Here is a 24,447-nt window from a genome sequence, read left to right as displayed (position 1 = left end):
TCCCATTAACATGCATATGCGATTACACTGCCCTTACACACGACTGCCCATAAACACATATATACACATACACTCCCCTTACACATAACAGAGCCCACATTAGCTCATCTAATGTAGATGTGTATGAATGTGAGTTGAAAAAAATCAGCCACCTCGCAGATTCACTAGTCTGTGAGTTGCAATGAAGTTCCAACTCACAAAATTAATCTCACATCCTCATATCTCTTAAAAATATTTTTTGTTTTTATATTTTACACTATCCCCTCATTCCCTACCCTATAGGTTTATCTGAGTAGAGAAGTATATTTGAGCAATTAACTCAAGGTAGATTGCATAACCCCCATAGTACTCTAGGTGTCTGATTGGCTAATCAAAGATACATTTCTTTATTTTATTTATCTAAGGTAGAATGATAAAAGCAAAGAAATAATCCCCAAAAAGTCATCATTTTTAACAATTTCTCTCTTAGAGGTTGAAGGAGATCCAATTTATTGGGCCAACATAGAAAAACATGTAGAATCACATGGGCTTTTGGGGCATCAGAAGAGATCACTTTTTCTGCTATGCTGGTCCAATAAAATGATAAAATCATCTTCTATTTAGGACTCCATCTTCTACTGGACCAATACAGTGTCACGGGGTCAGGTAGCGATGGAGGATCCAACTATGCAGATATGCACTGAATAAAGAAGTCCAGTAAACAGTCCGTGATCTAGGGCAATGGCAGGCAGCGAGGTCAAACGTATCCAAGGTCAAGGCAGGCAGAGTAGATGCAAAAACGGTTAAACAGGTCCGGGGTCGTAGGCAGGCAGATCAGAAGCAATAACGGTTAAACAGGTCTGGGGTCGTAGGCAGGCAGATCAAAATCGTGGTCAAATAACAGGCAATGGTCCGTACACAAGGCAATATAGAAATAGCAGGAAACAGCACACCCAAAAAGCATAACACTTTGAACGGGTAAAGACTTGTGATACAAATGGGGCTTAAATAGGAGACGGTACTCACATACAGGCCGCGGCGTTACGTGCGTGGCGTACGTAGCCTACGTTGCGTACGTTGTGTCTGCCGCGTGACGTCGTCGCGGCCGATGCGGACCTCCGACGCGTCATGACCGCGGTCCCGGCGGTACGCGTAGAGGATCCCAGCCGAGGGTGTGGAGACAGGACTGCCCTGCCGACGTCGGATCGCGGCGGAGGCGGAGCCGCGACACCGACGCATGCGCACGGCGTCGGCGGCAGCGACGGAGGTGCCGGGAACTGGCGAACCGACGTGAGCGCCAAGGGTACGTGCCGCGGGGCGCGCGTGACATACAGCTGTAGTAATTGCCTATTAGCTACCTAAGAGTTCAACACTATAGTTATTCTCCGAGTTTTGTGGAAAATACATTTTCAGGTTTAGTTATTATTCAGAAAAACATTGTAAAACAAGCCCAGATATTTGTAGATGTGCTTAAAATAACATAAGGTATATACTACATTGTATATTACCGTAGATTTTGTCTAAGAAATAAATTAATGTAAAATTAGATATAGTTCACAAAATCTCAATGAGAGATTGTGATTATGAAAGCCAATCATGAAAGCCGATTATGAAAGTTAGTTTATAAAATGATGACCTACATGTTCCAAATAAGAAGTGTGTTCTAAACAAGATTTCTAAATTTAAAATTGTCTGCAAAAAATTACAGATTTATATAATTTGCAAAGTTGTAAATTTTACCTAGCAATGAATGAATGATTATCTTGACCTCAAATGAGTAGATTATACAAAGTAACTTTGTCTAAACAATCAAAAGCAAGTAGTATTCCTTGTTATTTTGTTTTTTTCAACGGATCCTCTTTGATCCAACATGGACCTTAGAAAACTGCAAATACAATATCTACAAATACTTTCCTCTTAAATGTTTTTCCAATTTGAGCATTTAATGTTCATAGATTCAGACCAGTGCACTCTACTAGTGTTTTTTTTTGTGCAAGTACGTTAGAAATTCATGCCCTAAAATGACAATGAATACATTGTCACTTACTGTGAGAGTTACGGCTAAATAAAAAAATGGTGTACATCTGTAATTGACAGAAATTGTGCAATACCTGTTGAATTGTAGCACTATCATTTTACATATGATGGTGTAGTGATGTCTCACAGTAAATTGTTTTATCTTTAACTTCACTTTCCTTTGCCTTTCAGATGGTGTGCCTTTCCGTTCCCATTTAGTCTTTTTAAATATCTTATCCAGTTCACAACAATTTTATGATTTAATAAGATAATGCTGTAAATATATGTTGTAGTTATTTTTTCTTAGCCAGGTTATCGAAGTATGCAATAATGTGTTAGTTTAAAGCCAATCTCACTATTCTGATATCCCCCATTTGACAATTCTATACACTAAATAACTGTATTGCTAGGTTGTTGATCGGTTTAGACAACCATGTAAGGGTGGGATGAAAAGAAGAGATGTAATCTTCAAAACAGGAAATCAGAATAAATAATGCTAGCTATGGCAAATTGAGTTCCTAGCTTCCAAGAGGCATCTATGTTTTTAAACTACATGTCTCCAAAGCAACTACACATCTCAAAACACACAAATAAAAATGATGAGTATTGTTAGTATTGCATTTAGTCATGCTTAAACCTCTTCTGGCAACAGTCCCTTTTTAAGTATAGGTACCTGGTAATGTCTTATTACCTAGTAATATTCGTTATTGCTTTTTTGACCGTTGAAAAGCTACTGTTAGTTACAATGCAACAATTTAATTATATTAAAATAATTTAAATGTAATTACAGATGTGTTATTCTTGTATATGCTTATAATAGTTATATTACCATTATCATTATCTGTGGGGGAACAAACAAGTGACACCTTGGAAGTTTATAGGTAATACACCAAGCACAGGCCTTTGACTTTTCTTCTTTCCTTTTACCCATAGGTCGGCAGCTCACTATTTTCAACAGTCAGGCGGCTATAAAAGTTGGAGGAAAGGATCAAGGGCGTCCATTCCAGGGTCAGATCTCAGGCTTGTACTATAATGGTCTGAAAGTATTGTCTCTTGCTGCGGAGAGTGACCCCAATGTCAACACAGAGGGCAACCTAATGTTGGTTGGGGAAGTTCCATCTGTTATGACAACCGAAACCACAGCCACCACACTTTTGGCAGACATGTCCACTACCATTATGGAAACTACCACAACCATGGCCACCACCACAACACGGAAAGGGAGGTCTCCTACTATGAGAGACAGCATTACACAGGTAAGTAGCAAAGAGACAAAATCTATTACCTGCAAACTTAAATGCTTAGTCCCATAACATGTTACTATTGTCCCTCAGTAAGGAGGGATAATAGTCAGTCCTTAGCCAGGACTAAATATATGAATATTAGAATGTTTAGGAGATAAAAATGTGCAGGGTATTTTTCCAAGGCATCTTCGGCAGCACTCAGACTCCACCTGCAAAAAGTAGGGCAAGGAAAATATAAATCTCTAAAAGACACCCCCCTTGTTACCTTGTGTTTTTTAGCCCTATCTCTGGTAGGCAGGTGTCTCATCTCCTGTTGTTGTTTTGTTTTCTCAGTAGGGATGTTTTTCTCCTCCTTTTCCCTATTATAGCACCCAGTTTGAAGAAATGATGGGCTACCCCTCCCCTTTGTTTGCTTTACTATTAAGGAGTTTAACAAAGGCAAGGTGTTTTCATTTTTGGTTGCCTGCTCCTGTGTGAGTCCTGTTGCAACAAAGATGCTTTTTTCTGTTTAGTGCTAGGAAGTGCTGTTTTTTGTCCTTTGTCCTTTGACTGCATGGTTACTGAACATCCTTGGATAAAGTCGAGGTTTTCCCCCATTTGAACCTTACATGTTCTCACTCTCAAGACAGTGTTCTCATTAGCTATTACCTCAACAAGAAGGTTGGAGAATTACAAGCATTTTCCTTGGTTAACGCTTTTCTACAATTCCACCAAGATAAACTGGCACTATCTCTGCCTCCAGAATGTATCCCCAAGATGTGCTCTGACCTCCATAAGAGGCTTGATCGTGCTTCCCTTCCTCCAGAAAGAAAGACTCTTACACACCCTGGACCCAGGACTGAACTCAGGAGGAAATCTTCTATACTGCTTTTGTCATTCACTACCAGTCTGATCTATCTTCTAGCCAGGCTGCAGCCTTTGGTAGAGTAATATAATCCAACCTTTGGTATATCCCTTTTGAGTGCATCTCAAGATTCCTAGTAAAACATGGGAATTTATTTGCATAAATTAAGTAGCACTATTTTACCGCAAAATAAAGTTTTCGTGTCCATATCTTTTTGTGGTATATCTATTTAATTACATAATGTAACATGGAGTGCTGCCTAGGGATGCACTAGGAAAAGAAATTCACAAGTAAAAAGTTTAATTTTCTAGTGACTAAACAGTTAATTATTGTTCTTAGCAACACAGCTGCTCTTGCCATCTGAAGGTTAAATTCTTGTACCCATTGTTGCAGATAAATACTTGATGTTGAATGTTTTCATTCTGTGAGAACCTACCTTCAATAGGTTGAAAATTCACCTAAATTTAAAAAAAAAATAGTAGGACTTGGCTTCTTACAGTACATTATCACACAGATTGGCAGGAATTTAAACCCTTAAATGGGTCTGCACGTTTTTCAAGTATTACGTTTTACACGTTTATATACAAAATAAACCTATATAATGGTATTTACATAATAAAATAAGTAATATATACTAGTGAAATACTTACCTTATCTGTGTACCACAGGAAAAGTTATCTTAACTTCCTTTCTATAACCTGCATGGTTATACCTTAGCTTATTTCTGTTTTGTAGTTATAATGTTTAATTGTTTGTTGATTGGTCTGTGTAAGGTTTGTAAGGATGGAGGAGGAGATGGACAATAACTGCAACAAAGGAAATTGATCATGTAGTGTTAACTCACATGACCTCAGCTTCCTTTAGATCACCTTTTAACCCCTTTAGGATGAAAGACTGTTGTGAATCACAGACAACTTATCCTGCTATGGCAATATTATTTGAAAGGCTATATTTGTCAAATGTAAGAATTAATAAAATACACAGACAGCTGTAATGTAGAGAGATGTACTTCATTTAAACATGCAAACATAAGGCAATGTGACATAGGTGTAATTACAACTTACAGTTTATACAGACAAAATGAATACAAAATAACAGTACAAGAATTCAAAGTCAGCAAACTCATAGCAAGACCACACTAGAATATCAGAGTACTGCATTTCTGGATATTTAAATCTGGCACCTGGCCTGCCCTGCCTCCGGCCACGAGTGCCTTATTGCGTGTGACAGGTGCACCTCCAATGTTCCCCTACTGATGGGATGGCACAGTTGGCCAATATTTTCAGTAAATACATTTGCTATAAATATTTCCAGGATCGCAGGATTAGTCCCCTGCAGATTCATACAGTTTATAGAATCATGACAAGCTAAAGGTGAGAAAAGTAAACCACGGTCCTAGTGGGATCTAAAGGAACAAAGTTACTTGATTAATTTGGGCAGATTCAGAGAGTGTGATTCAACGCTGATAAAGTAATGGCTAATTCTGACAAATAGATTGGGGTATACTACTTGACTCAGTAACTACAAAATGTCAAGTAACAGTTGTGCAGGCAAACCAGTTACAATTATATATTATAATGAATCGGTGTAAAAGTCGAGAGGATCTAACGATATATATAACCAGAATATCAATTTTGTACTTTGGAAAATTATATATGTTATATTGGAAAAAATGCAGTAAAAGTGAATCATACTATATCTATATAAGAGGAGGTGCAGTTCCGTGTTAAACAGGCTGTACTTCTGTTTTGGAATGCACTACATTTGAAGGTTGTGAGTGCTGATACTGGTGAAGCTTTTGAGAATGAACTCTCTTCTTTAAAAAAAGGAATTTGCCTTTATCTTGGTAAATGCACTTGGATGTCTTGAAAAGGTTGAGCGTATATATTTAGTGGAAAAAAAAGACATAACTATGCTATACGGGTAAAAGGTGTTCGATGGTGTTGAGATCAGGGCTTTGTGTATGCCAGTCAAGTCCTTCCACACCAACCTCATCGAACCATGTCTTTATTGACCTTGCTTTGTGCACTGGGGCACAGTTATGCTAAAATAGCAAATTACCCTCCCCAAACTGTTCCCACAAAGTTGGAAGCTTAGCATTGTCCAAAATGGCTTGGTATGTTGAAGCATTAAGATTTCCCTTCACTGAAAGTAAGAGGCCTAGCCTAACCCAGGAAAAACACCCCATGCCATTATCCCTCCGCCATCAAACTTTACAGTTTGCATAATACAATCAGGCAGGTAATGTTCTCCTGGCACCAGCCAAACCCAGACTCGCCCATCAGACTGCTTAAGAGAATCATGATTCGTCACTCCACAGAACATTTTTTCACTGCTCCAGAGTCCAGTGGCGGCATGATTTACACCACTTGATCCGACTCATAGCATTGTACTTAGTGAGGTTTGCATGCAGCTGCTCAACTATGGAAACCCACTTTGTGAAACTTCCATTGCAGTTTGGTGTGCTAATATTAATGTGAGTGGAACTTTTCAGCTATGGAGTCAGCAGAGTGTTGGTGACTTTGATGCACCATGTGCCCCAGAACTTGGAGACTCTGCACTGTTACTTTACATGGTCTTCCACTGTGTGGACGAGTTGCTGCTGTTTTAAAAAGCTTCCACTTTCTAATAACACCACTTAAAGTTGACAGTGGAATATCTAGCGGCATGAAATTTCACAAACTGACTTATTGTAAGGGTGCTATCCTATCACAATACCACTCTTGAATTCACTGAGATCCACTTTTTTCACAAATGTTTGTAAATGCAGACTGCATGGCTAGGTGCTTGAGTTTGTACACCTGTGGCAATGGATCTGATTTGAACAACCAAATTCAATAATTAAGAGGTATGTCCCAATACTTTTGTCCTAATAACGTATGTAATAACTTGAAGGCTAGAATGTAAAGAAGGGATAAGAGAAAACTGCAAAGCAAGGTTACCCCTTGGAAAGAAAAATATTGTTGTTTTTTTTTTAAACTTATAAAGGTTTTTATATACTTAATTTCTACTTACAACTTGATCAAATGACTCTAAAATAGCAGAGTCATATTATAATATGTAATACATATCTTATATTAAGGGATTTAATGAAAAGATTTTTAATCTAGAAAAAAAAATATGTGATTGATGTCAAATGGTGGCAGTAAGCCTCACAGTACATTATTCCTTCAATAAATAAACACGCACAATATTTACGGTACCGTAAATATGCCTAGATTAGTAAAAAATAAACACTTTAGGTTGAATGAAAAATAGTGTGATAGGTATTGTGTAACTCTTTCATTTAGAAACTAAGTTATAAGATGAAGTAGTTATAATACATATGCACATGATGAAATGTTATAATTCAGTGACATTTTGTTTTACTATTTTGTTACTGTTGGATTTCTCCCCCTAATTCCATTAATCTAATTAATCCTTCCATGTTCCATGAGTCTTTGTGTTATTTTTCATGTGCAATTCTGCTGTCATCTTTTCCCACTTTCCTTTCACTTGCTTTTGTTATGCAGAATCTGTATCTGTAACCTCCTCAGATCACCTCCAAATCCCAGTACAAAACGCTGACAGAGTCTTCTAGGGGTTGCCATGGTAATGGTGCAGCAATTACACAGGTTTGGAAAAGCCACTGAGAATTGAGATATATTTTTTAACCTAGTTTGTCAAGCTCAATGCCGCTGAAATTTCCTTTTAACCCCCTTTCTTGCACATCGCCATACCCTTGTGATGCCTCGCTAGATTGTAAAGATTGAATCTAAAACTAAAAGAAAAGGCTTTCCCAACCAGAATTAGTGTTTTGTTGTTAAACTGCAAGGGTTAATCATATAACCCACTGGCCACCTGTTAAATTGCTTGGTAACACAAATAGCTAATCAGCCAATCACATGGCAGCAACTCAATGCATTTAGGCATGTAGACGTGGTCAAGATAACTTGAGCATCAGAATGGGGAAGAAGTGACTTTGAACGTGGCATGGTTGTTTCAGAAACTGCTGATCTACTGGGATTTTCACGCACAAACATCTCTAGGGTTTACAGAGCATGGTCTGAAAAGGAGAAAATATCCATTGAGCGACAGTTGTGTGGACATAAAATCCTTGTTGATGTCAGAGGAGAATGGGCAGACTGGTTGGAGGTGACAGAAAGGCAACGGTAACTCAAATAACCACTCTTTATAATCAACACATTGAACCTTGAAGCAGATGGTCTACAGCAGCAGAAGACCACACCAGGTGCCGCTCTTTTCACCTAAGAACAGGAAACTGAGGCTACAATTCGCACAGGCTCACCAAAATTGGACAATGGAAGACTGGAAGAATGTTGTCTGAGTCTCGATTCCAACTGCGACATTCAGAATGCAGAGTCAGGCTTTGGCGTAAACAACATGAAAGCTTGGATCAATCCTGCCTGGTATAAACAGTTCAAGCTGGTGGTGGTATAATGGTGTGGGGGACATTTTCTTGGCACACTTTGGGCCCCTTAGTACCACTTGTGCATTGTTTAAATGTGCAGCAACTGCATGATGCCATCATGTGCATATGGACCAAAATCTCTGAAGAATGTTTCCAGTACCTTGTTGAAAGTATGCCATGAGGAATGAAGGTAGTTCTGAAGGCAAAAGGGGGTCCAACCCGGTACTAGCAAGGTGTATCTAATAAATAATAATAATAATACGTGGCGAGTGAGTGTATGTATTGTATGTAAGCGCTGTGTAAATTGTTGGCGATATAAATAAAAAAGTCTTAGAAGCTGAACGAGTTTTGACAACCTCTTGTTCCTCCAGATGCCATTTTTAAAAGGATAAGATGAAGAAGAAAGGACCATTAGCAAGAATAGCGACAATTAAAACTCCTCTTAGAATGCTCAGTTCAAAATACTTCATGACTCCAGTGGCAGCCAGATATAATCCCTGGTAAACTGCTCTTGATTTCTGCAGTGTACTCATGAGAATGATGAACACTATTATAAATGGTTGACTAGGCAGTTGCCAATTTATTTGGGGTCTAATCGTAGCCCACTACAGCTGAGGTAACACAGGTTAGCACAATCTTAACAGATGGCCCATTGTTATTTGTGTATTATTAATTAACTAAAATGACCTTACAACTTACTATTACATAATCATTGATTGCATAATACAGCTATTGCTAATAGCTGAAAAAATGAATTGTTAATAATAATTGTATATTAGGTCTGAAACAGGCTATAGGGGCTGTTTATGTTATACAAATGATGATCAAATATAGGAGACTGTCCTTCTTGAAATTGGAGCAAAGTACATATAAAATGTTAGGTGTATAAACAGTTCTGACAACTCAGTGCTGAAGTCTCCCATGTTTTCTGTGTTTGCAGGTACACACCAAATATTAGTAATAATTCTGCTAGGATCATTAAAAAAGTTATATTACAGTAAAAAAATATTTATGTATTTGGTAATTATTGATAAAAAAAAGTAAAATAGCTAGACTATGGTCATGTTAAATAAATTTATCATTACTAAGATGTAATTTTTAACTGAATCATTTTTTGCCAATAGCTATTCTCTGCTCCCCCTGCAGGTTAAATACCAATACTGCATCCAAACATGCAAGTCAATGGAGCCTAGCTTTCTAATTAGTGATTAGTAAAATTTAAAAAAAGAAAAAATACCGTATTTGCTCGATTATAAGACGACCCCGATTATAAGACGACCCCCCAAAATCAAAATATTAATTTAGGAAAAAAACAAAAAGCCTGAATATAAGACTACCCTATAGGGAAAAAGTTTTACCAGTAAATATTAATTAATGTAAATTATTTTCATGTTTAATAAAAGCTATGATTGAGAAAAATATATTTTTTAAATTTCCTTTTATTTGCCAACCTGCCCCCCCCAGTTATGCCACTCTGCCCCCAGAAATGCTTTATACCCCCCTATTTGCCACTCTGCCCCATGATATGCCTTATACCCCTGTATGCCACTCTGGCATATAGGGGGTTAAAAGGCATATCATGGGGCTGAGTGGCATATAGGGGGGTATAAAGCATTTCTGGAGGTATATAGGCATATCATGGGGCTGAGTGGCATATAGGGGGTTAAAATGCATTTCTGGAGGTCCAGAAATGCATTTTAACCCCCTATATGCCACTCAGCCCCATGATATGCCTTTTAACCCAGCATGTACTGGCTGCCTTGGCTTGATAGGAGTGTGATTGCTGTTAGCAGTTTGATATATATATATATATCAAACTGCTAACAGCAATCACACTCCTATCAAGCCAAGGCAGCCAGTACATGCTGGAACCTGGGGATGATAGCAGTGGGATTACAGCCTCCATATGCCATGCTACAACCCCCACCCCCCTTACACATCCATGCTATCACACACACACTCACACTCATTCACAAACATTTAAATACTCATTCATTCCCTTAATCACACACACTTCACACATACTCAAAAACCCTCCCCCACCCCCTCACCTGAACTGCAGATCTCCCACTCGCAGACTTCTGCAGGGGACCGGCTGTAGCAACTTCTCTGGCCCCGCCCTCAGAGGAGGGAGGGGGGAGATAGAGTTCTGTGAGGACGCTGCAAGCTTCCTGCCCTGCTTCTAACAGAAGAGACGCTGCTCGCGACCGGTAAGCAGCATGGCGCCAGCATTTTTTTGGGGTCTGATTAGAAGACGACCCCGATTATAAGACGAGGGGTATTTTTCAGAGCATTTGCTCTGGAAAAAACCTCGTCTTATAATCGAGCAAATACGGTAGTTAAAAAATAAATACAAATGTGACAATATTAAGAAATAATTATACAGTGATGTCGCCATCATGGGAACAATTTAGTTCCAACAAAATGCAAAAAAGTCCAAAAATATTATTTAAAAAAAGATTATTTTTATGATTAAGTGCAAAATCGGCACTGGCATCCTGGCATGGGAAGATTAAAAATACTAGCATTTGAAATACCCATGGCTTGTCTAGTTTTCAATAATGTATTGTTTGATGGGGTAAATGGAATTGACTGGGTTAAAAGATGTCCCAAATAGGATATTAGTGCAGACTGACTAGATGTCAAAAAGAAAAGAAAAAATGTGCACCTCCTAAATAGCCCCCAAACAAACCTATGCAGGAGATGTTGCTGAACACATATTAGGGTGTTGTTTGGACATATACCAAGGGCTGCAAATTCATACCTAAAAAGCAATGTGTGAGAAAAAAACACACAAGAAATTACTACCACAGACTTTGACAAAGGCTAGTAGTAGAATTAGTGCATAGAAATAGTTGGAAAACTAAAATTTAAAATACCTTGGTATGTCTAGTTGTCAAAAATATATGGTTTGATGGGAATACATTGAATTGTCCGTCTTCCAATGTGTCCCAAATAGCACATGGGGCAGAATGACCAGATTTGTGAAAAATTGGTTTTCAAATAGCAAAATGCTACTTGTACTTACTGCCCTATAACTTGCAGAAAAACATAAAAACACTGGGTATTTCTAGGACAAATAGTAGAATCTATTTAACAGTTTTTTTATTAGCTTTTGTAGATAAGTGAAAGATATTTCAAATAATTTTTCTATAGGGAATGATGATATAATAAAAAAGGTATCTAAAGATACCCTATTGTTTAGTAAAGTAAAGTATTGTATTTTATAAACCCTCCCCCAAATATAATGACATGAAGCTGAACAAAAAAGGATAGTAAGAGAGCATTTGGAGAATATTGGCCAACCTTGAGATGAATTCACCAATGACAGCAAGTTAAACTTCGGAAAAACGTATTAATGACAAAGAGAAACAAAGGCCAATGTGCTGGCCAATATGAAATATGAAGCTGGTAAGTTATTAAAAAAACATCAGGAGAAGGCAGACATTTTGAAACTTTTTTTTTCCTCTGTGCATACCAATAAAGAACAGATCTGTACAGGTTTGCAAATTAACTCTACAAAATCTTACAGCAAACATGTGATTGACACATGATAAAGTGAGAAAATGCTAAATAAAGGTAAACCAGGTAAAGCCTCAGGGACAGGTGTATACATCCATACGTATAACAAGCATGGATTATAACCAGGAAATAGACAAACTGATGTTTTTGATCTTCAAAAATTCTCTAGTATGGTGCCAAAAAGCTAGCGGACCTAGAACACATATTCAAGAAGAGACCAAAATCATAGCCAGACAATTAAAGACCTTTACAGCTGACATCTGTGGTGGATGAATTATTTTGAAAGATTATTGAGGAATAATATTGTGGGATACATTTCGAACGTTAATATCATTAGTAAAAGTGTGTCACTTACCGTGATGACTGTCTACCAGATTTTTTTGCTTGCCTTTATACTGTAGTATAATTTCTCACTCCCTAGGGAGTTGTCCCTTTGATAAGTTTCCTTTTATTTACATCTTAGGCTCTGCCCTAAACACGGGCAAGTCTATCCTTTTCAACCTGTTGCTTAGGACACTCCCCTGGGTGTCGTTTATTCCATCTGGTTTCCCCATTTTAAGCTATCTGAGTCAGTAACTCTCAGAGATCCCCCAAATGTATCCTCCTGTTGTCCTCGAAATCACTCCCAGCACCAGTCAGCATGCACACCTTAGAATCCTGTTATGTGTACCCAATAAGTGGACACAACTACCTTGAATTGCGTACAGCAGGAATGAACAGTTTATTGTTGTAAAACATAGCCTCATGTATCCACAGAATTGCATTAACATAGATAAACAGATACATGTATACAACCCAACATTTCATTCCCCTGGCAGCAATCCTATTGATGGGATTAGTTAAACAATGGAGTTCCTACCTGGGCTATATTTGTTTGACAGCCAGGCTGGAGCCATCTCTGAGTACCTTGGGGGGCCTGTATTAGAAGTCATTCTATCACAGATGTTATTGTGAAGATCAGTTACAATAGTTTCAGATACCTCTTCACTGAGCATTCAGTCCTTGAACCCATGAACACAGCTATGCTTCGAACTTTGCCTTGTGGGGGGGGGGGTTCCTTCTTGACTCCAAAAGGCAATCCCCTCCCTCCTTGGATCAAAAACCACTAAAATATTAATGTTAATTCTATTATTTATAGCCATGTATGTTCTTGGCACTGCCCCTCTTGGTAGTGAATTCTATACCTTTATTCTTTATTTGTATAAAATGTCTTCCTTTGTTGTCTATGAACTATTCATTTAGAGATGTTAAATTTGTTAACACTAAAGAAGGGCATTTTAGAGGGCATAATTTAGTATAGAAATGCATAAAAGGACAATCCCAGTTTTGACCTATTTATTAATAGGACTGTATAAAGACCAAAATGTCATCCATTCAGACTAGAAGAAATGCTTTTTATCTAAATCAGCAAAAAAGGGTTCTTTATTTAAAATAATGAAAATGAAGGAACCCTTGGTTGAATATCATCAGGTCCTGATTCCTTATTAATCTTAATTTTGTCAAGTTGCTTTTTCACTGCTTCATGTGCAACTTTTAAGCAGCTTTGTGGATGGGTTTGTGGGTGTCTGTGAATGGCCACAAATTACACTTCGTTAGTATGCACATGTTCATGTTGTTTCCCATGGTGTGATCAACCCACAATGTACACTATATGGACAAAGTATTGGGGCAACTGACCATTACGACAAAAGTGACTCGTTATACATAGACATAAATATGTAGTTGTACCCCCTTTTGCAGTTATTACAGCTTCCACATCGCTCTGTGTGGACCAGTCAAGTTCTTCCACAACAAACCCATCCAACCATGTTTTTATGGACCTTGCTTCATGCACTGGGGCACAACAATGCTGGAACCCACAAAGTTGGAAGCATAGCATTGTTTCAAATGTCTTGGAAGACATCACTCAATTGTTTAGTACTTTAATTATAGCATTTTTTTACCAGCATTGTCTACTTTCTATACTTGAGTATTGGATTTTAACAGTTTTGACTGGGTGTTGAATCTCAAGTCTATTCTTGTCTATACCATTTTGCATATCTAATTCCGTCTATACAACCTGCTTTAAAAGCAGTTAACTTGTATCTCCACCTATTGATATAATGAAGGCATCCTACTTCATTCCATATAAGTTGCTGTATATTTCCAGGGGTGTGGGCAAGGTGAATTGAATCTATAATTGTAACATTATTATTGTAACACAAGATTAAATTAATAAAAAGCATTTGGCCTTTATAGTTTGCCATTTTTTTATACAAACAACCTTAGACACCAAGTTATTGTTGGTATTTAATCTAGCGTACTTTTGTAACTTGTGGAAAGAGAATATTTGCTTCTTTTATGTGCCTTCTTTTTGAATAAACAGTTTAAAAAAAAAAAGGCCAAAATGCCGCGTTGTATAGCAACAGGCACCAGTGGTAAAAAGAGGAAGTGGTACAGAGCTTTTGTTTGACCTCACCTACAGTAATGTGTGCGGCTCAGAGGAGGGCTAATGCAATTTCTAAATGGTTTGCCAGATAAAAAGACTAAGACATCCCAATACAGGATGTACAGCTTGAAGGAGAAAGGCTAGTTACGGGATGTGATAGAAGCATTAACCTAAACAAAGTACAGGAAGGAAGCTAAATTCAACAACCATAGACATTTTTACTTTTATCCCAGTGGGTGAGGCGCTTTAAAGGTGTAAACTTATAGATTACGTTTATATAGTTACATAATTGGACGTTAATAGGGAACAATAGAAGTGAATTAGCTGAATGCTTGGAAGAAAATATACGTTTTAAGTCTTTTTTTAAGTCTCTAAAGATGGGCCCTTTCTCACTGAATGTGGCAGAGAGTGTGGGAGCAATGTGACAGAATGTCTTGGAGCTTGATGTTGTGCATACTCTGGGCACAGAAAGAAGAGCTGTGTAGATCGAAGGGGGCAAGTTGGCCTGTAGGGTGATAATAGCTCTTTCAGGTAAGAGTGGCATTGTTTGATTAGAACTGTACCTCCCCGAGGTTTCACCACTGCTTGTTTCAATAGGTCTGGAAAAATTCCTGCTTACAAAGAACACTGGACTTTTTTTAATGTCTGCTCCAGTGGTATCTGTGCATGCTGAAAGAAGATGTGTGGGTGCAGGAACTAAGTCACAAGCAGTGGGCAGCAGGCTTTGAGGTGATTTCTTAAGATGTCAAAGCTTATCTACAAGCCAGGAAATGTGGACCCCCACTCCTTGGCTGTCCTCTTGCAAATACCAGAGAGGAAGGCTGCACAATCTTTAAAGATAGACTTGGAAAGTTTGTGGGGGTATGCAAGCAGGGTGGCTTGCAGAGCATTTCTACTGTGCAAAATAGCTGGGCTGCGCCATTGTGTGCAAGGCTGAGCTTCGTTTGGCCAGTTTTGGAGGGGGTTGATTCTGAGGAGATATGACCATAAAACTGAGTTTATTTTTACAGAAGAGATTTGGAACACCAGGTTGAGTGTGAGTGCAAAGGTGACAGTTTGTGTGAAGCCAAGAGTGCTCACCATGCAGAGGAGGTTTTGCCCTAGATGCAAAAGAGTGTCATCAACCCAGGCATTAAAGTCCCTCAGAATTTGTCATCTTGGGTGTTCCAGAATTAGTCCTCTCACCAGCTCTGGGAGGTTCTTTCCCATAACCAGGATGGAGATGCAGAAAATGTTATCAATGGAGTCTAAATGTTAGAATAACAGAGGTCATAATCTAAAACTGAGGGTCTGATGTAAACTAATGTAATGAAGTTCTACTTTACTGTTAGGGTGGTAAATATGTGAAATATCACCCCAGCAAAAGTGGTAGAGGTTAGTATAGTAAGGGTAATTAATCACGCAAGGGATAGGAATATGGCTATCCCAAATCTCAGCCCAAGGACTCATTAAGGTCTGAGTATTTACAGCAGGCAAAAGGGTAGGTCAGATGGGCCTAATGGTTCTTCCATCAAATTATGGGTTTCTATTTCCATTTTACAGCTTACAATTTAGCAGCTTTTAATATATGCAGAGCAAGAAGGAGGCTCCAGTTGGGAAGGAAAAATGCTATTAAGAAGACTAACAACCTGCATCCACAATAATTCACATATGGAGGGAATGCCCTGTCTGGGTGGTGCATTATAGCACATGTACATAACCTACCTATCTAGTTTCACAGAGAGGCTCCGGACGTATTAATGCTTTTTGTCAAAGGTCAGTAAAAAAAATCTTTAGTAAGCTCTTTTTGCTATTGGAGCATAAACAGTATAGTCACAGGAATATAATAGGCAATAGCATATTATAATAATTAGAAAGGATTTCTTAGTAGCAATTTTATTATAGTCACTGGGAACTATTCATTAAAGAGAGGACTGGACGGTTTAGGATGCCATCAGGTGCACAGTCCTTCCCTGAAAACAGCTTTTGAGGCAGCCCAGAGATAAAAGCATCTTAAACCATAGTAATGTATGCATTATTACTAGGTACCTTTACTATCCACAAGGCATAACTACAAGGTATTTGAGACGTTTTAATTTGTACTAGCTATACTGGCTGTAAATGGTTTATATAGATATTGTTACAAAGAAAATTCCTACTTGTCCTGAAAAAAAAACCAATGTATAATTTGTGTGGTTAGACTTCATGAGAGAGGAGAAAATTATGATTGAAAACAAGATACCAAATGCGTCGAAAACCCTCCAGTCCACAAAAAGAACCTTAGTCCTTAAGGAGTAAATAATATTTTATATATCATATTAACCCGTTGATGACAATGGAAGTGCCTGGCACAATCGCTTTCTTCACCCAAACGGTGTTTCTGTAATGCCTCGATGTTGGCATCATATCTGGCAACTCCCAGGGGCGTCAACTTGCACCATACATTGTACGGCAGCGGATGCTCATTTTAGAAGAGCTTAAGAGACGATTAACGTAGTTGAAATATCCTGGGTGTCTAGTTTTCAAAAATACGCTGTTTTATTAGGCTCATTGAATTGGCCAGGCTCATAGATGTACCAAATAGGACATGGGCACAGGATCACCAAATGTCAAAGTTCAACATTGAAAAAATGTGCATGCCCCAAACGTGGCAATTTTGCCCCCAAACAGGCAAGCCCATGAATGGGTGGTATTACTGTACTCAGGAGATGTTGGGGTGTTGTTTGACAGTGACATATACTAGGAGCTGTAAATTCACACCTGAAGTAAAATGTGTTTGATACAAAAAACACACAAAATTACTAACACAAAATTAGACAAAGACTAGAGGTAGAATTAGTGCATGTAAAGAGTTAAAATACTAGCATTTGAAATACCCTGGGATCATTAAACTTTAATAAAATATATAGTTTCATGGGGGAAAATTACATTGGCTAGCTTTAAAGATGTTCCAAATAGCACATGGGAGCAGGATTACCAGATTTGGAAAAAAATGGTTTTGAAATAGCAAAACACTATTTGTACAGTAATTATTGCCCCATAATTATTGTCCAGAAAAAAGCAAAAAAAACATAAAAACATTTGTTATTTCTAAACTCAGGACAAATAGTAGAATCTATTAAGTAGGTTTTTTCATTAGCTTTTATAGATGAGTAAAATAGTTTTTTAGAAAGTCCTTTAACAAAAAAATGTTTCACCATATTTCATACTTTTTTATAGTAAGTGATATGATACAATCAAAAGCCCTTCTTGTCCTGAACAAAAACATTATATAAGTTGTATATAAGTTCAGTTAATGGGAAAGAAGAAAATTACAGCTAAACACGAGCACTGCAGAAATGTTAAAACAGCCATTGTAACAAAGGGTACAAAGAAATAAAATCAACCATTGTCACAAAGAGGTTAAAAAATAATTAGGGTTTGTTGGTGATGAGCACAGTGCAATTCTTGTCGAGTGTGTTCAAAATTCAAACAGTTAGACCTACATCTTGCTAGCTAGCAACCTGTCAAGACCAACCAATTTGATTTATTTAACTTGTGGTGGAGCATGGTATGATGACACAAGAGCTGCATGTTACATCACTGTGACAATTCTGTCTCAACTGGCAAGGGCACATTGTTGACACATCTACAACAAGATTACAGGGGGGTGTTTAACCTTTTATAACCTTTATAGTAGCTCTGATTGCTGCAAAAGAGTGGCTTCATCTTTAGAAAAGCTGCAAATAAAATGTACAAGTATTGCATGGTTGTGCATGTGTGTTTTAATGGCTAAATAATAAATAAATTCAAATACATACATTTCTCAAAAAAGGTTTGAAAATGTCAGGAATATAACCCTATTTACATACTATGTGAGTAATGTTAACCTATTATAATTCTTATTGGCAGAATTCAGATGACCTTCTAGTTGCATCAGCTGAGTGCCCCAGTGATGACGAAGATTTGGAAGAATGTGAACCAAGCACTGGTAAGACTTAACAAGGACTAGTACACTGACTGTTAACATAAACAGAGTAATATAAAAACAATCACAAGACAACGGGAAAAAAGAAAGCCTTAAAAGTGTAGATGACCTGAGGGCTGAAGGAGATTATGGCAATAGATGTGTAGATTAAAAACGAATTAAACAAAGAACACAATGTCTGTGGATGTAAAGGAACACTAGAAAGATATGGATAAGTGGGTATGTGAAGACAAGGGTATGTGAATTCAGGACAAGGAACAGAAATTGGGTCTATTTAGAAAAGTGTATAATTACAGGTAAAGAGATTTTAGATGATGGATGAAAATGTTCAAATAATATATAATATATTTACGTAAGAACACAAGGTAGTGAGTGTATAAGAGGTAGACAGAAAACATGATTTTGTTGTAGTTGGTATTTAGGGCAATAACAATTGATACATATGTACCATAAATCCTTAGAATACATTTAGCGGTGTATTTTACTAGGGCCTAGGAGTGCAGTTTTTAGAGTGATGTTATGGTGTAAATTAGAAGGCTGTAAAAGGCAAGGCGATATGATGAAATAATACAGTTTTGTGTATACAGAACTGCAGGGTGTTTATAAAGATTTACAAATTAACAGTGCAAGACAGAACAAACTACCCTTCCAGATTAATATTTAAACATACTAAAGGTACACCACTGTGTAAATGCTTACTCAAAATTCATGCTTTCACACACTCTTCCACCCTTCTAATCTGTATGAATGCCCCCCCTCCATTCTTGCTGCATAATCACTGTCCTCAAAGTCTTCCACAGAGATGATTATAGATTGGTGCTGGGTATGTTATGGCATAGTCAACGAAGAAAATAATTAAGTGTTGTTCATCTGAAATATAATTAAAAATGCTATAGGGAGGATGCAGAAGGGTGGTATAATCTAGACACTTACTCATAGAAACATAGAAAGTGACGGCAGATAAGAACTAGTAGGCCCATCCAGTCTGCCCAACCTCTGAGTACTTTCCTTTAGTACCTGCCCTTATCCTGTATCTAGCTTGGCCTTATGCCTATCCCATGCTTGCTTAAATGCCTTTACTGTATTTACATCTACCACTTCTGCTGGAAGGCTATTCCATGCGTCCACTACCCTTTCCGTAAAGTAATATTTTCTGATGTTACCATTAAACCTTTGCCCCTCTAGCTTATGGCTATGTCCTCATTTTGTGGTAGTATTTCTCCTTTTAAATAAACTATCTTCCTTAACCTTGTTGATTCCCTTTAAGTATTTAAATGTTTCTATCATACCCCCCCTGTCACGTCTTTCTTCCAGTCTATATATGTTAAGATCCTTTAACCTGTCCTGGTAAGGTTCATCTTGTAATCCATAAACCATTTTAGTAGCCCTTCTCTGAACTTTCTCCAACATATTTATATCCTTCTGGAGATACGGTCTCCAGTACTGTACACAATACTCCAAGTGAGGTCTCACCAGTGATCTGTACAGCGGCATGAGCACTTCCCTCTTTCTACTGCTAATACCTCTCCCTATACAACCAAGCATTCTGCTAGCATTACCTGCTGCCCTACTGCATTGTCTACTCATTACAAAAATAATGATTTATGTAGAAGATGACAAGATGAATATGGAAGCATTCAATTAAGTGTGAGGCAGTGGTGTTACATAGTTACATAGGCTGAAAAAAGACATGCATCCATCATGCTCAGCCTTCCAATATCTGTTAATTGCTATTGTCCAAAGGAAGGCAACCCCCCCCCCATTTGTGGCTCTTCCAATTTTGCAACAAACTAGGGAAAATATTCCTTCTTGACCCCAGAACGGCAGTCAGATCTCAAGAAGCTGATATATAATTTAAAAATTATATCCCTGAATATTATGTTTTTGCAAGTATTCATCCAGTTGCTGTTTAAACGTCTGTACAGACTCCGATAAAACTACTTCTGCAGGCAGAGAATTCCACATCCTTATTGTCCTTACTGTAAAAAAAACCTTTATTTGCCTTAGACTAAATCTCCTGTCTTCCGGTATAAATGCGTGACCACTTGTCCTATGCATAGTCCTGTTTACAAATAGGTTTCCAGACAATGATTTGTATTGGCCCCGAATATATTTATATAATGCTATCATATACCCTCAGAGGTACCGTTTCTCTAAACTAAACAGATTTAAATCAGTTAACCTTTCTTCATAACTAAAGTGTTCTATTCCTTTTATTAATTTTGTAGCCAGCCTCTGGACCTTTTCCAGTGTTATAATATCCTTCTTTAGAATAGGTGCCCAAAATTGCACAGCATATTCAAGGTGTGGTCTTACCATTGATTTATAAAGAGGCAAAATTATATTTTTATCCCGTGAATTGATGCCCCTTTTTATACATGACAATACCTTACTGGCTTTAGCAACTGCTGACGGACATTGCATATTGTTGCCTACTCATTTGTTGTTATCCCTAATTCAGTCCATCTAAATCCCTCTGCAGGAAAGTAATATCCTGCTCACATTGTATTACTCTACAGTGTTTAGTGTCATCTGCAAACATGACTTTCAACGACTTTCAACGCCTATTGCAAGGTCATTTATAAATATGTAGAATAAAATTGGTCCCAGTACAGAACCCTGAGGGACACCACTTACCACTTTTGTCCAGCTTGAAAAATTACCGCTTATGACAACTCTCTGTATGCTATGACTAAGCCAATGTTCTACCCAAGAACAAGAATTTGCATCTAGACCAATTTCTTTCAGTTTGAATACTAACCTATTGTGTGGAACCATGTCAAACGCCTTGGCAAAATCCACATAGATTACATCCACTGCAACACCCAGACCTACACTTACTTCTTCGTAGAATGCAATTAAGTTAGTTTTACATGACCTATGTTTCATAAAGCCATGCTGATTTTTGCTAATAACACTGTTCCTCCCAATGAATTTCTGGATATTATCCCTAAATAGCCCTTCAAATTCTTTCCCTGCCACAGAAGTTAAGCTCACAGGTCTATAATTTCCAGGCAAAGAGTTTGAACCCTTTTTGAATATAGGAACCACATCTGCCTTCCTCCAATCCTCTGGTACAATTCCTGAAAGAAAAGAATCCCGAAAGATTAAAAACGAGGTTCACTTATTTCCAGATTTAGCTGCTTAAGTTCTCGTGGGTGAATACTGTCAGGCCCGGAGCTTTGTTGACATTAACCTTCTTTAATTCCTGCAGCATCTTGTCCTAAGTCATCCAATCACAATTTGTGTGCAAGTTTTTTTTGCAGTAATCACCTTCTAATTTTCTAGTTTAGCCCATGTAATCACCTTTTTGCATGCATTATTGGCTTCCTTATTATCTCATATAGGATGCCTCTGATTTGTCTGATTAAAATGCTGTAAAAGCCGTTTTCTTATTTTGAATTTTTTGGTTTATTTCTCTAGTAAGCCACATTGGTTTCAATCGGTTTCTTTTATATTCATTACCCAATGGTACATACTGAAAAGTGTACCTTTCTAATATTTGTTTGAAGATGTTCAATTTTTCCTCAGTGTGTTTTATGCCTTTAAGTATGTTGTAAAGATGCCCTTATCTTATTGAAATTGGCCTTTTTAAAAATATATATAACAGCTAGTGGTAACAATATTTGTATATTTTCAAGATTAAGAAAACAATACATATGTATATACAGTATGTGTGTGTTATACATATTGCTGAGCCACCCCAAATTCACCAAGCAACATGTGCCACAGTCCCACCTTTGACTTAAACAGCTTGTGGCCACCACCTTTGCAGCTTATCAGTGCCATCCTAACCCTCAAACATCCTGTCTCAGCCATTGTTGCCCATAGCTAGTCAGTGACCCCAAACATCTTATCTGTGCCATCTTTGCCCCCAAACAGCTGGTCTGTGTCACCATCGCCCTCAGATTGTATGTGCCATCATTGCCCCAAACAACTTGTCTGTACCTTGTTTGCCCTTCCAACATAAACTTTGACACACATATATACACACACACACATTACACACACTTACTCATACTTACTAACATAAACTTACACACCCATGCTCACACACACACTCCATCTCATCCCACTTAATGTTGTAAATAACTATTGTACCTAGAAACTGCTGGTTCTTAATGGAGCATCTTCATAGACGTACAGAGACGCTTTTGCAACCAGCACTTCTGTGTTCCAATGGCGCGTTGTGTTAGCTAATTCAAGTTTAAGCTAATTGATCAGTAGAAACCCCTTAATCAGTTCTTGGTCTGTCTTAGGATTCAATATCAACATAAGCCTATCCCATATACGTTTACAACATTAAATGTTGTAAATAACTATTGTACCTAGAAACTGCTGGTTCTTAATGGAGCATCTTCATAGACGTACAGAGACGCTTTTGCAACCAGCACTTCTGTGTTCCAATGGCGTGTTGTGTTAGCTAATTCAAGTTTAAGCTAATTGATCAGTAGAAACCCCTTAATCAGTTCTTGGTCTGTCTTAGGATTCAATATCAACATAAGCCTATCCCATATACGTTTAAATTCCCTCACAGGAATAGCCTCTACCACTTCTGCTGGGAGGCTCTTCAATACTCTCATTAAAGTAAAACTTCCTAACATTACATCAAAGCCTCTGAGCCTCTAGTTTTAGATTATGACCTCTGCTCTAACATTTCTCATCCTTTGAAAAAAACTTTCCCCTTGTGCCTTGTTAAATGTGATGTATATATTGTTTCTCCTCTCCTCCAAGCTGTATAGCTTTATTTGTATTTATTGAGATCTGTCTTGATATTTTTAGTAGCTGTCACCCACACTCCAGATGCCCCCTCCCACACTCCTGATCAGGCCCCCCATGATTATTACTGTTCTCCCCAACTTACGTGTTGCTTGGAGGCCCGCGATGCACACTACAACAGACTCCAGTCAGGCACCTTCAGCTGCTTCAAAGCCATCAAAGGAAATACGCAGCTTCAGGAAAAACTATACAGGCAGGACAGCTCTGTCTTGTTCTTAAAGGTACATGCCGCCTAGAGGCATGGATAGGCTTGGAAGGTTATTTAAACCCTGATTTGAGTTCAGACCATTACCTGTGAAAGAGCCTTATTACCTTTCACCAGCTTCATTGTACCTTTTGCTTGACTGAAATGTTTGTGTCTCTGACCCTGCTGTGATTTTTAGACTTCCCGTTGTGTCTGATTCAGTATTTGATCTTAGCTTGCCTGACTATCCTGTTTGCCCTACTACTCCTACTGGTTCCTGGTATTTGAACCCTAGCTTGTCTGACAGACATACCATTAAGACCTTTTGTAATAATGCTAATAAAAATATTAACAAGTCCCAGTACTGATCCCTGATGTACCTCATATACATTCCACAGTTTTAAGACACAAACAATGTGTTTATAAGTCTTTTATGAGTGACAGTTTCAAATCTATTACTGAAAAATAGACAGTCTATATCTACTCTACCTTACCAGGTCTACTAATTTAGTTACCTAGTCAAAAACCGTTGTCATGTTATCCCTACAGTAAATGTAGGCTGTTCCTGATCTTGCAAACATTCACATCCAGACATTTAAATATTCTTTCCTTTATTGTGGTTAAAAATTATAGTTAAGATAGTTACAGTAATACACATACACATTAAAGCATTCTCACTCTATCACACCCTTATGTTGCCCAGAGCTTTTTTTCCTTGTCAAAGTCGTAATGATAATCATAAGGTAACACGCCTCAGGTTCATGATTTGATTTCTTTTTGTTTCTCACTATGATTTAGGTCCTGAAGGTATTTAATTATAAATAAATAGTTCTTCTTCAGAAGCCAAGCTATAGGTTTATGGTTAGCATGGCAGCATTGTGACAGGACAGTGCATCACAGCATCAGCTTGCTTTATTACTCTCTTTGGGGAATTCCATGCTGCCCCTACAGCATTAGCGAATTTGGAAATATTTTAGTATAATGCTTGAGATTACTGAATATTTGGATACATGATTTGTAGTGACCCACATAAAGGTGGTTTGTTTACTGCAGTATGTTAAGTATATTAAGACTGCATTCTTTGGACTTTCAAG

At 37.8% G+C, this 24,447-nt stretch overlaps 1 protein-coding gene across 11 annotated transcripts in view; it reads left to right on the top strand.

Moving 5' to 3' along the window:
• Positions 1 to 24,447, top strand: part of NRXN2 (neurexin 2) — a 200,491-nt gene that overhangs the window by 169,379 nt on the left and 6,665 nt on the right. For all 11 annotated transcript variants that reach the window (XM_053449718.1, XM_053449719.1, XM_053449717.1 and 8 more), the window contains 2 exons: positions 2,929 to 3,251; positions 18,315 to 18,393. In XM_053449718.1, coding sequence (XP_053305693.1) covers positions 2,929 to 3,251; positions 18,315 to 18,393 — 402 coding nt within the window. The remainder of the gene's footprint in view (positions 1 to 2,928; positions 3,252 to 18,314; positions 18,394 to 24,447) is intronic.

This window comes from Spea bombifrons, chromosome 10, assembly GCF_027358695.1.
Source record: "Spea bombifrons isolate aSpeBom1 chromosome 10, aSpeBom1.2.pri, whole genome shotgun sequence".
Taxonomy (NCBI): domain Eukaryota; kingdom Metazoa; phylum Chordata; class Amphibia; order Anura; family Pelobatidae; genus Spea; species Spea bombifrons.
This window is presented reverse-complemented; position numbering and strand designations above follow the sequence as displayed.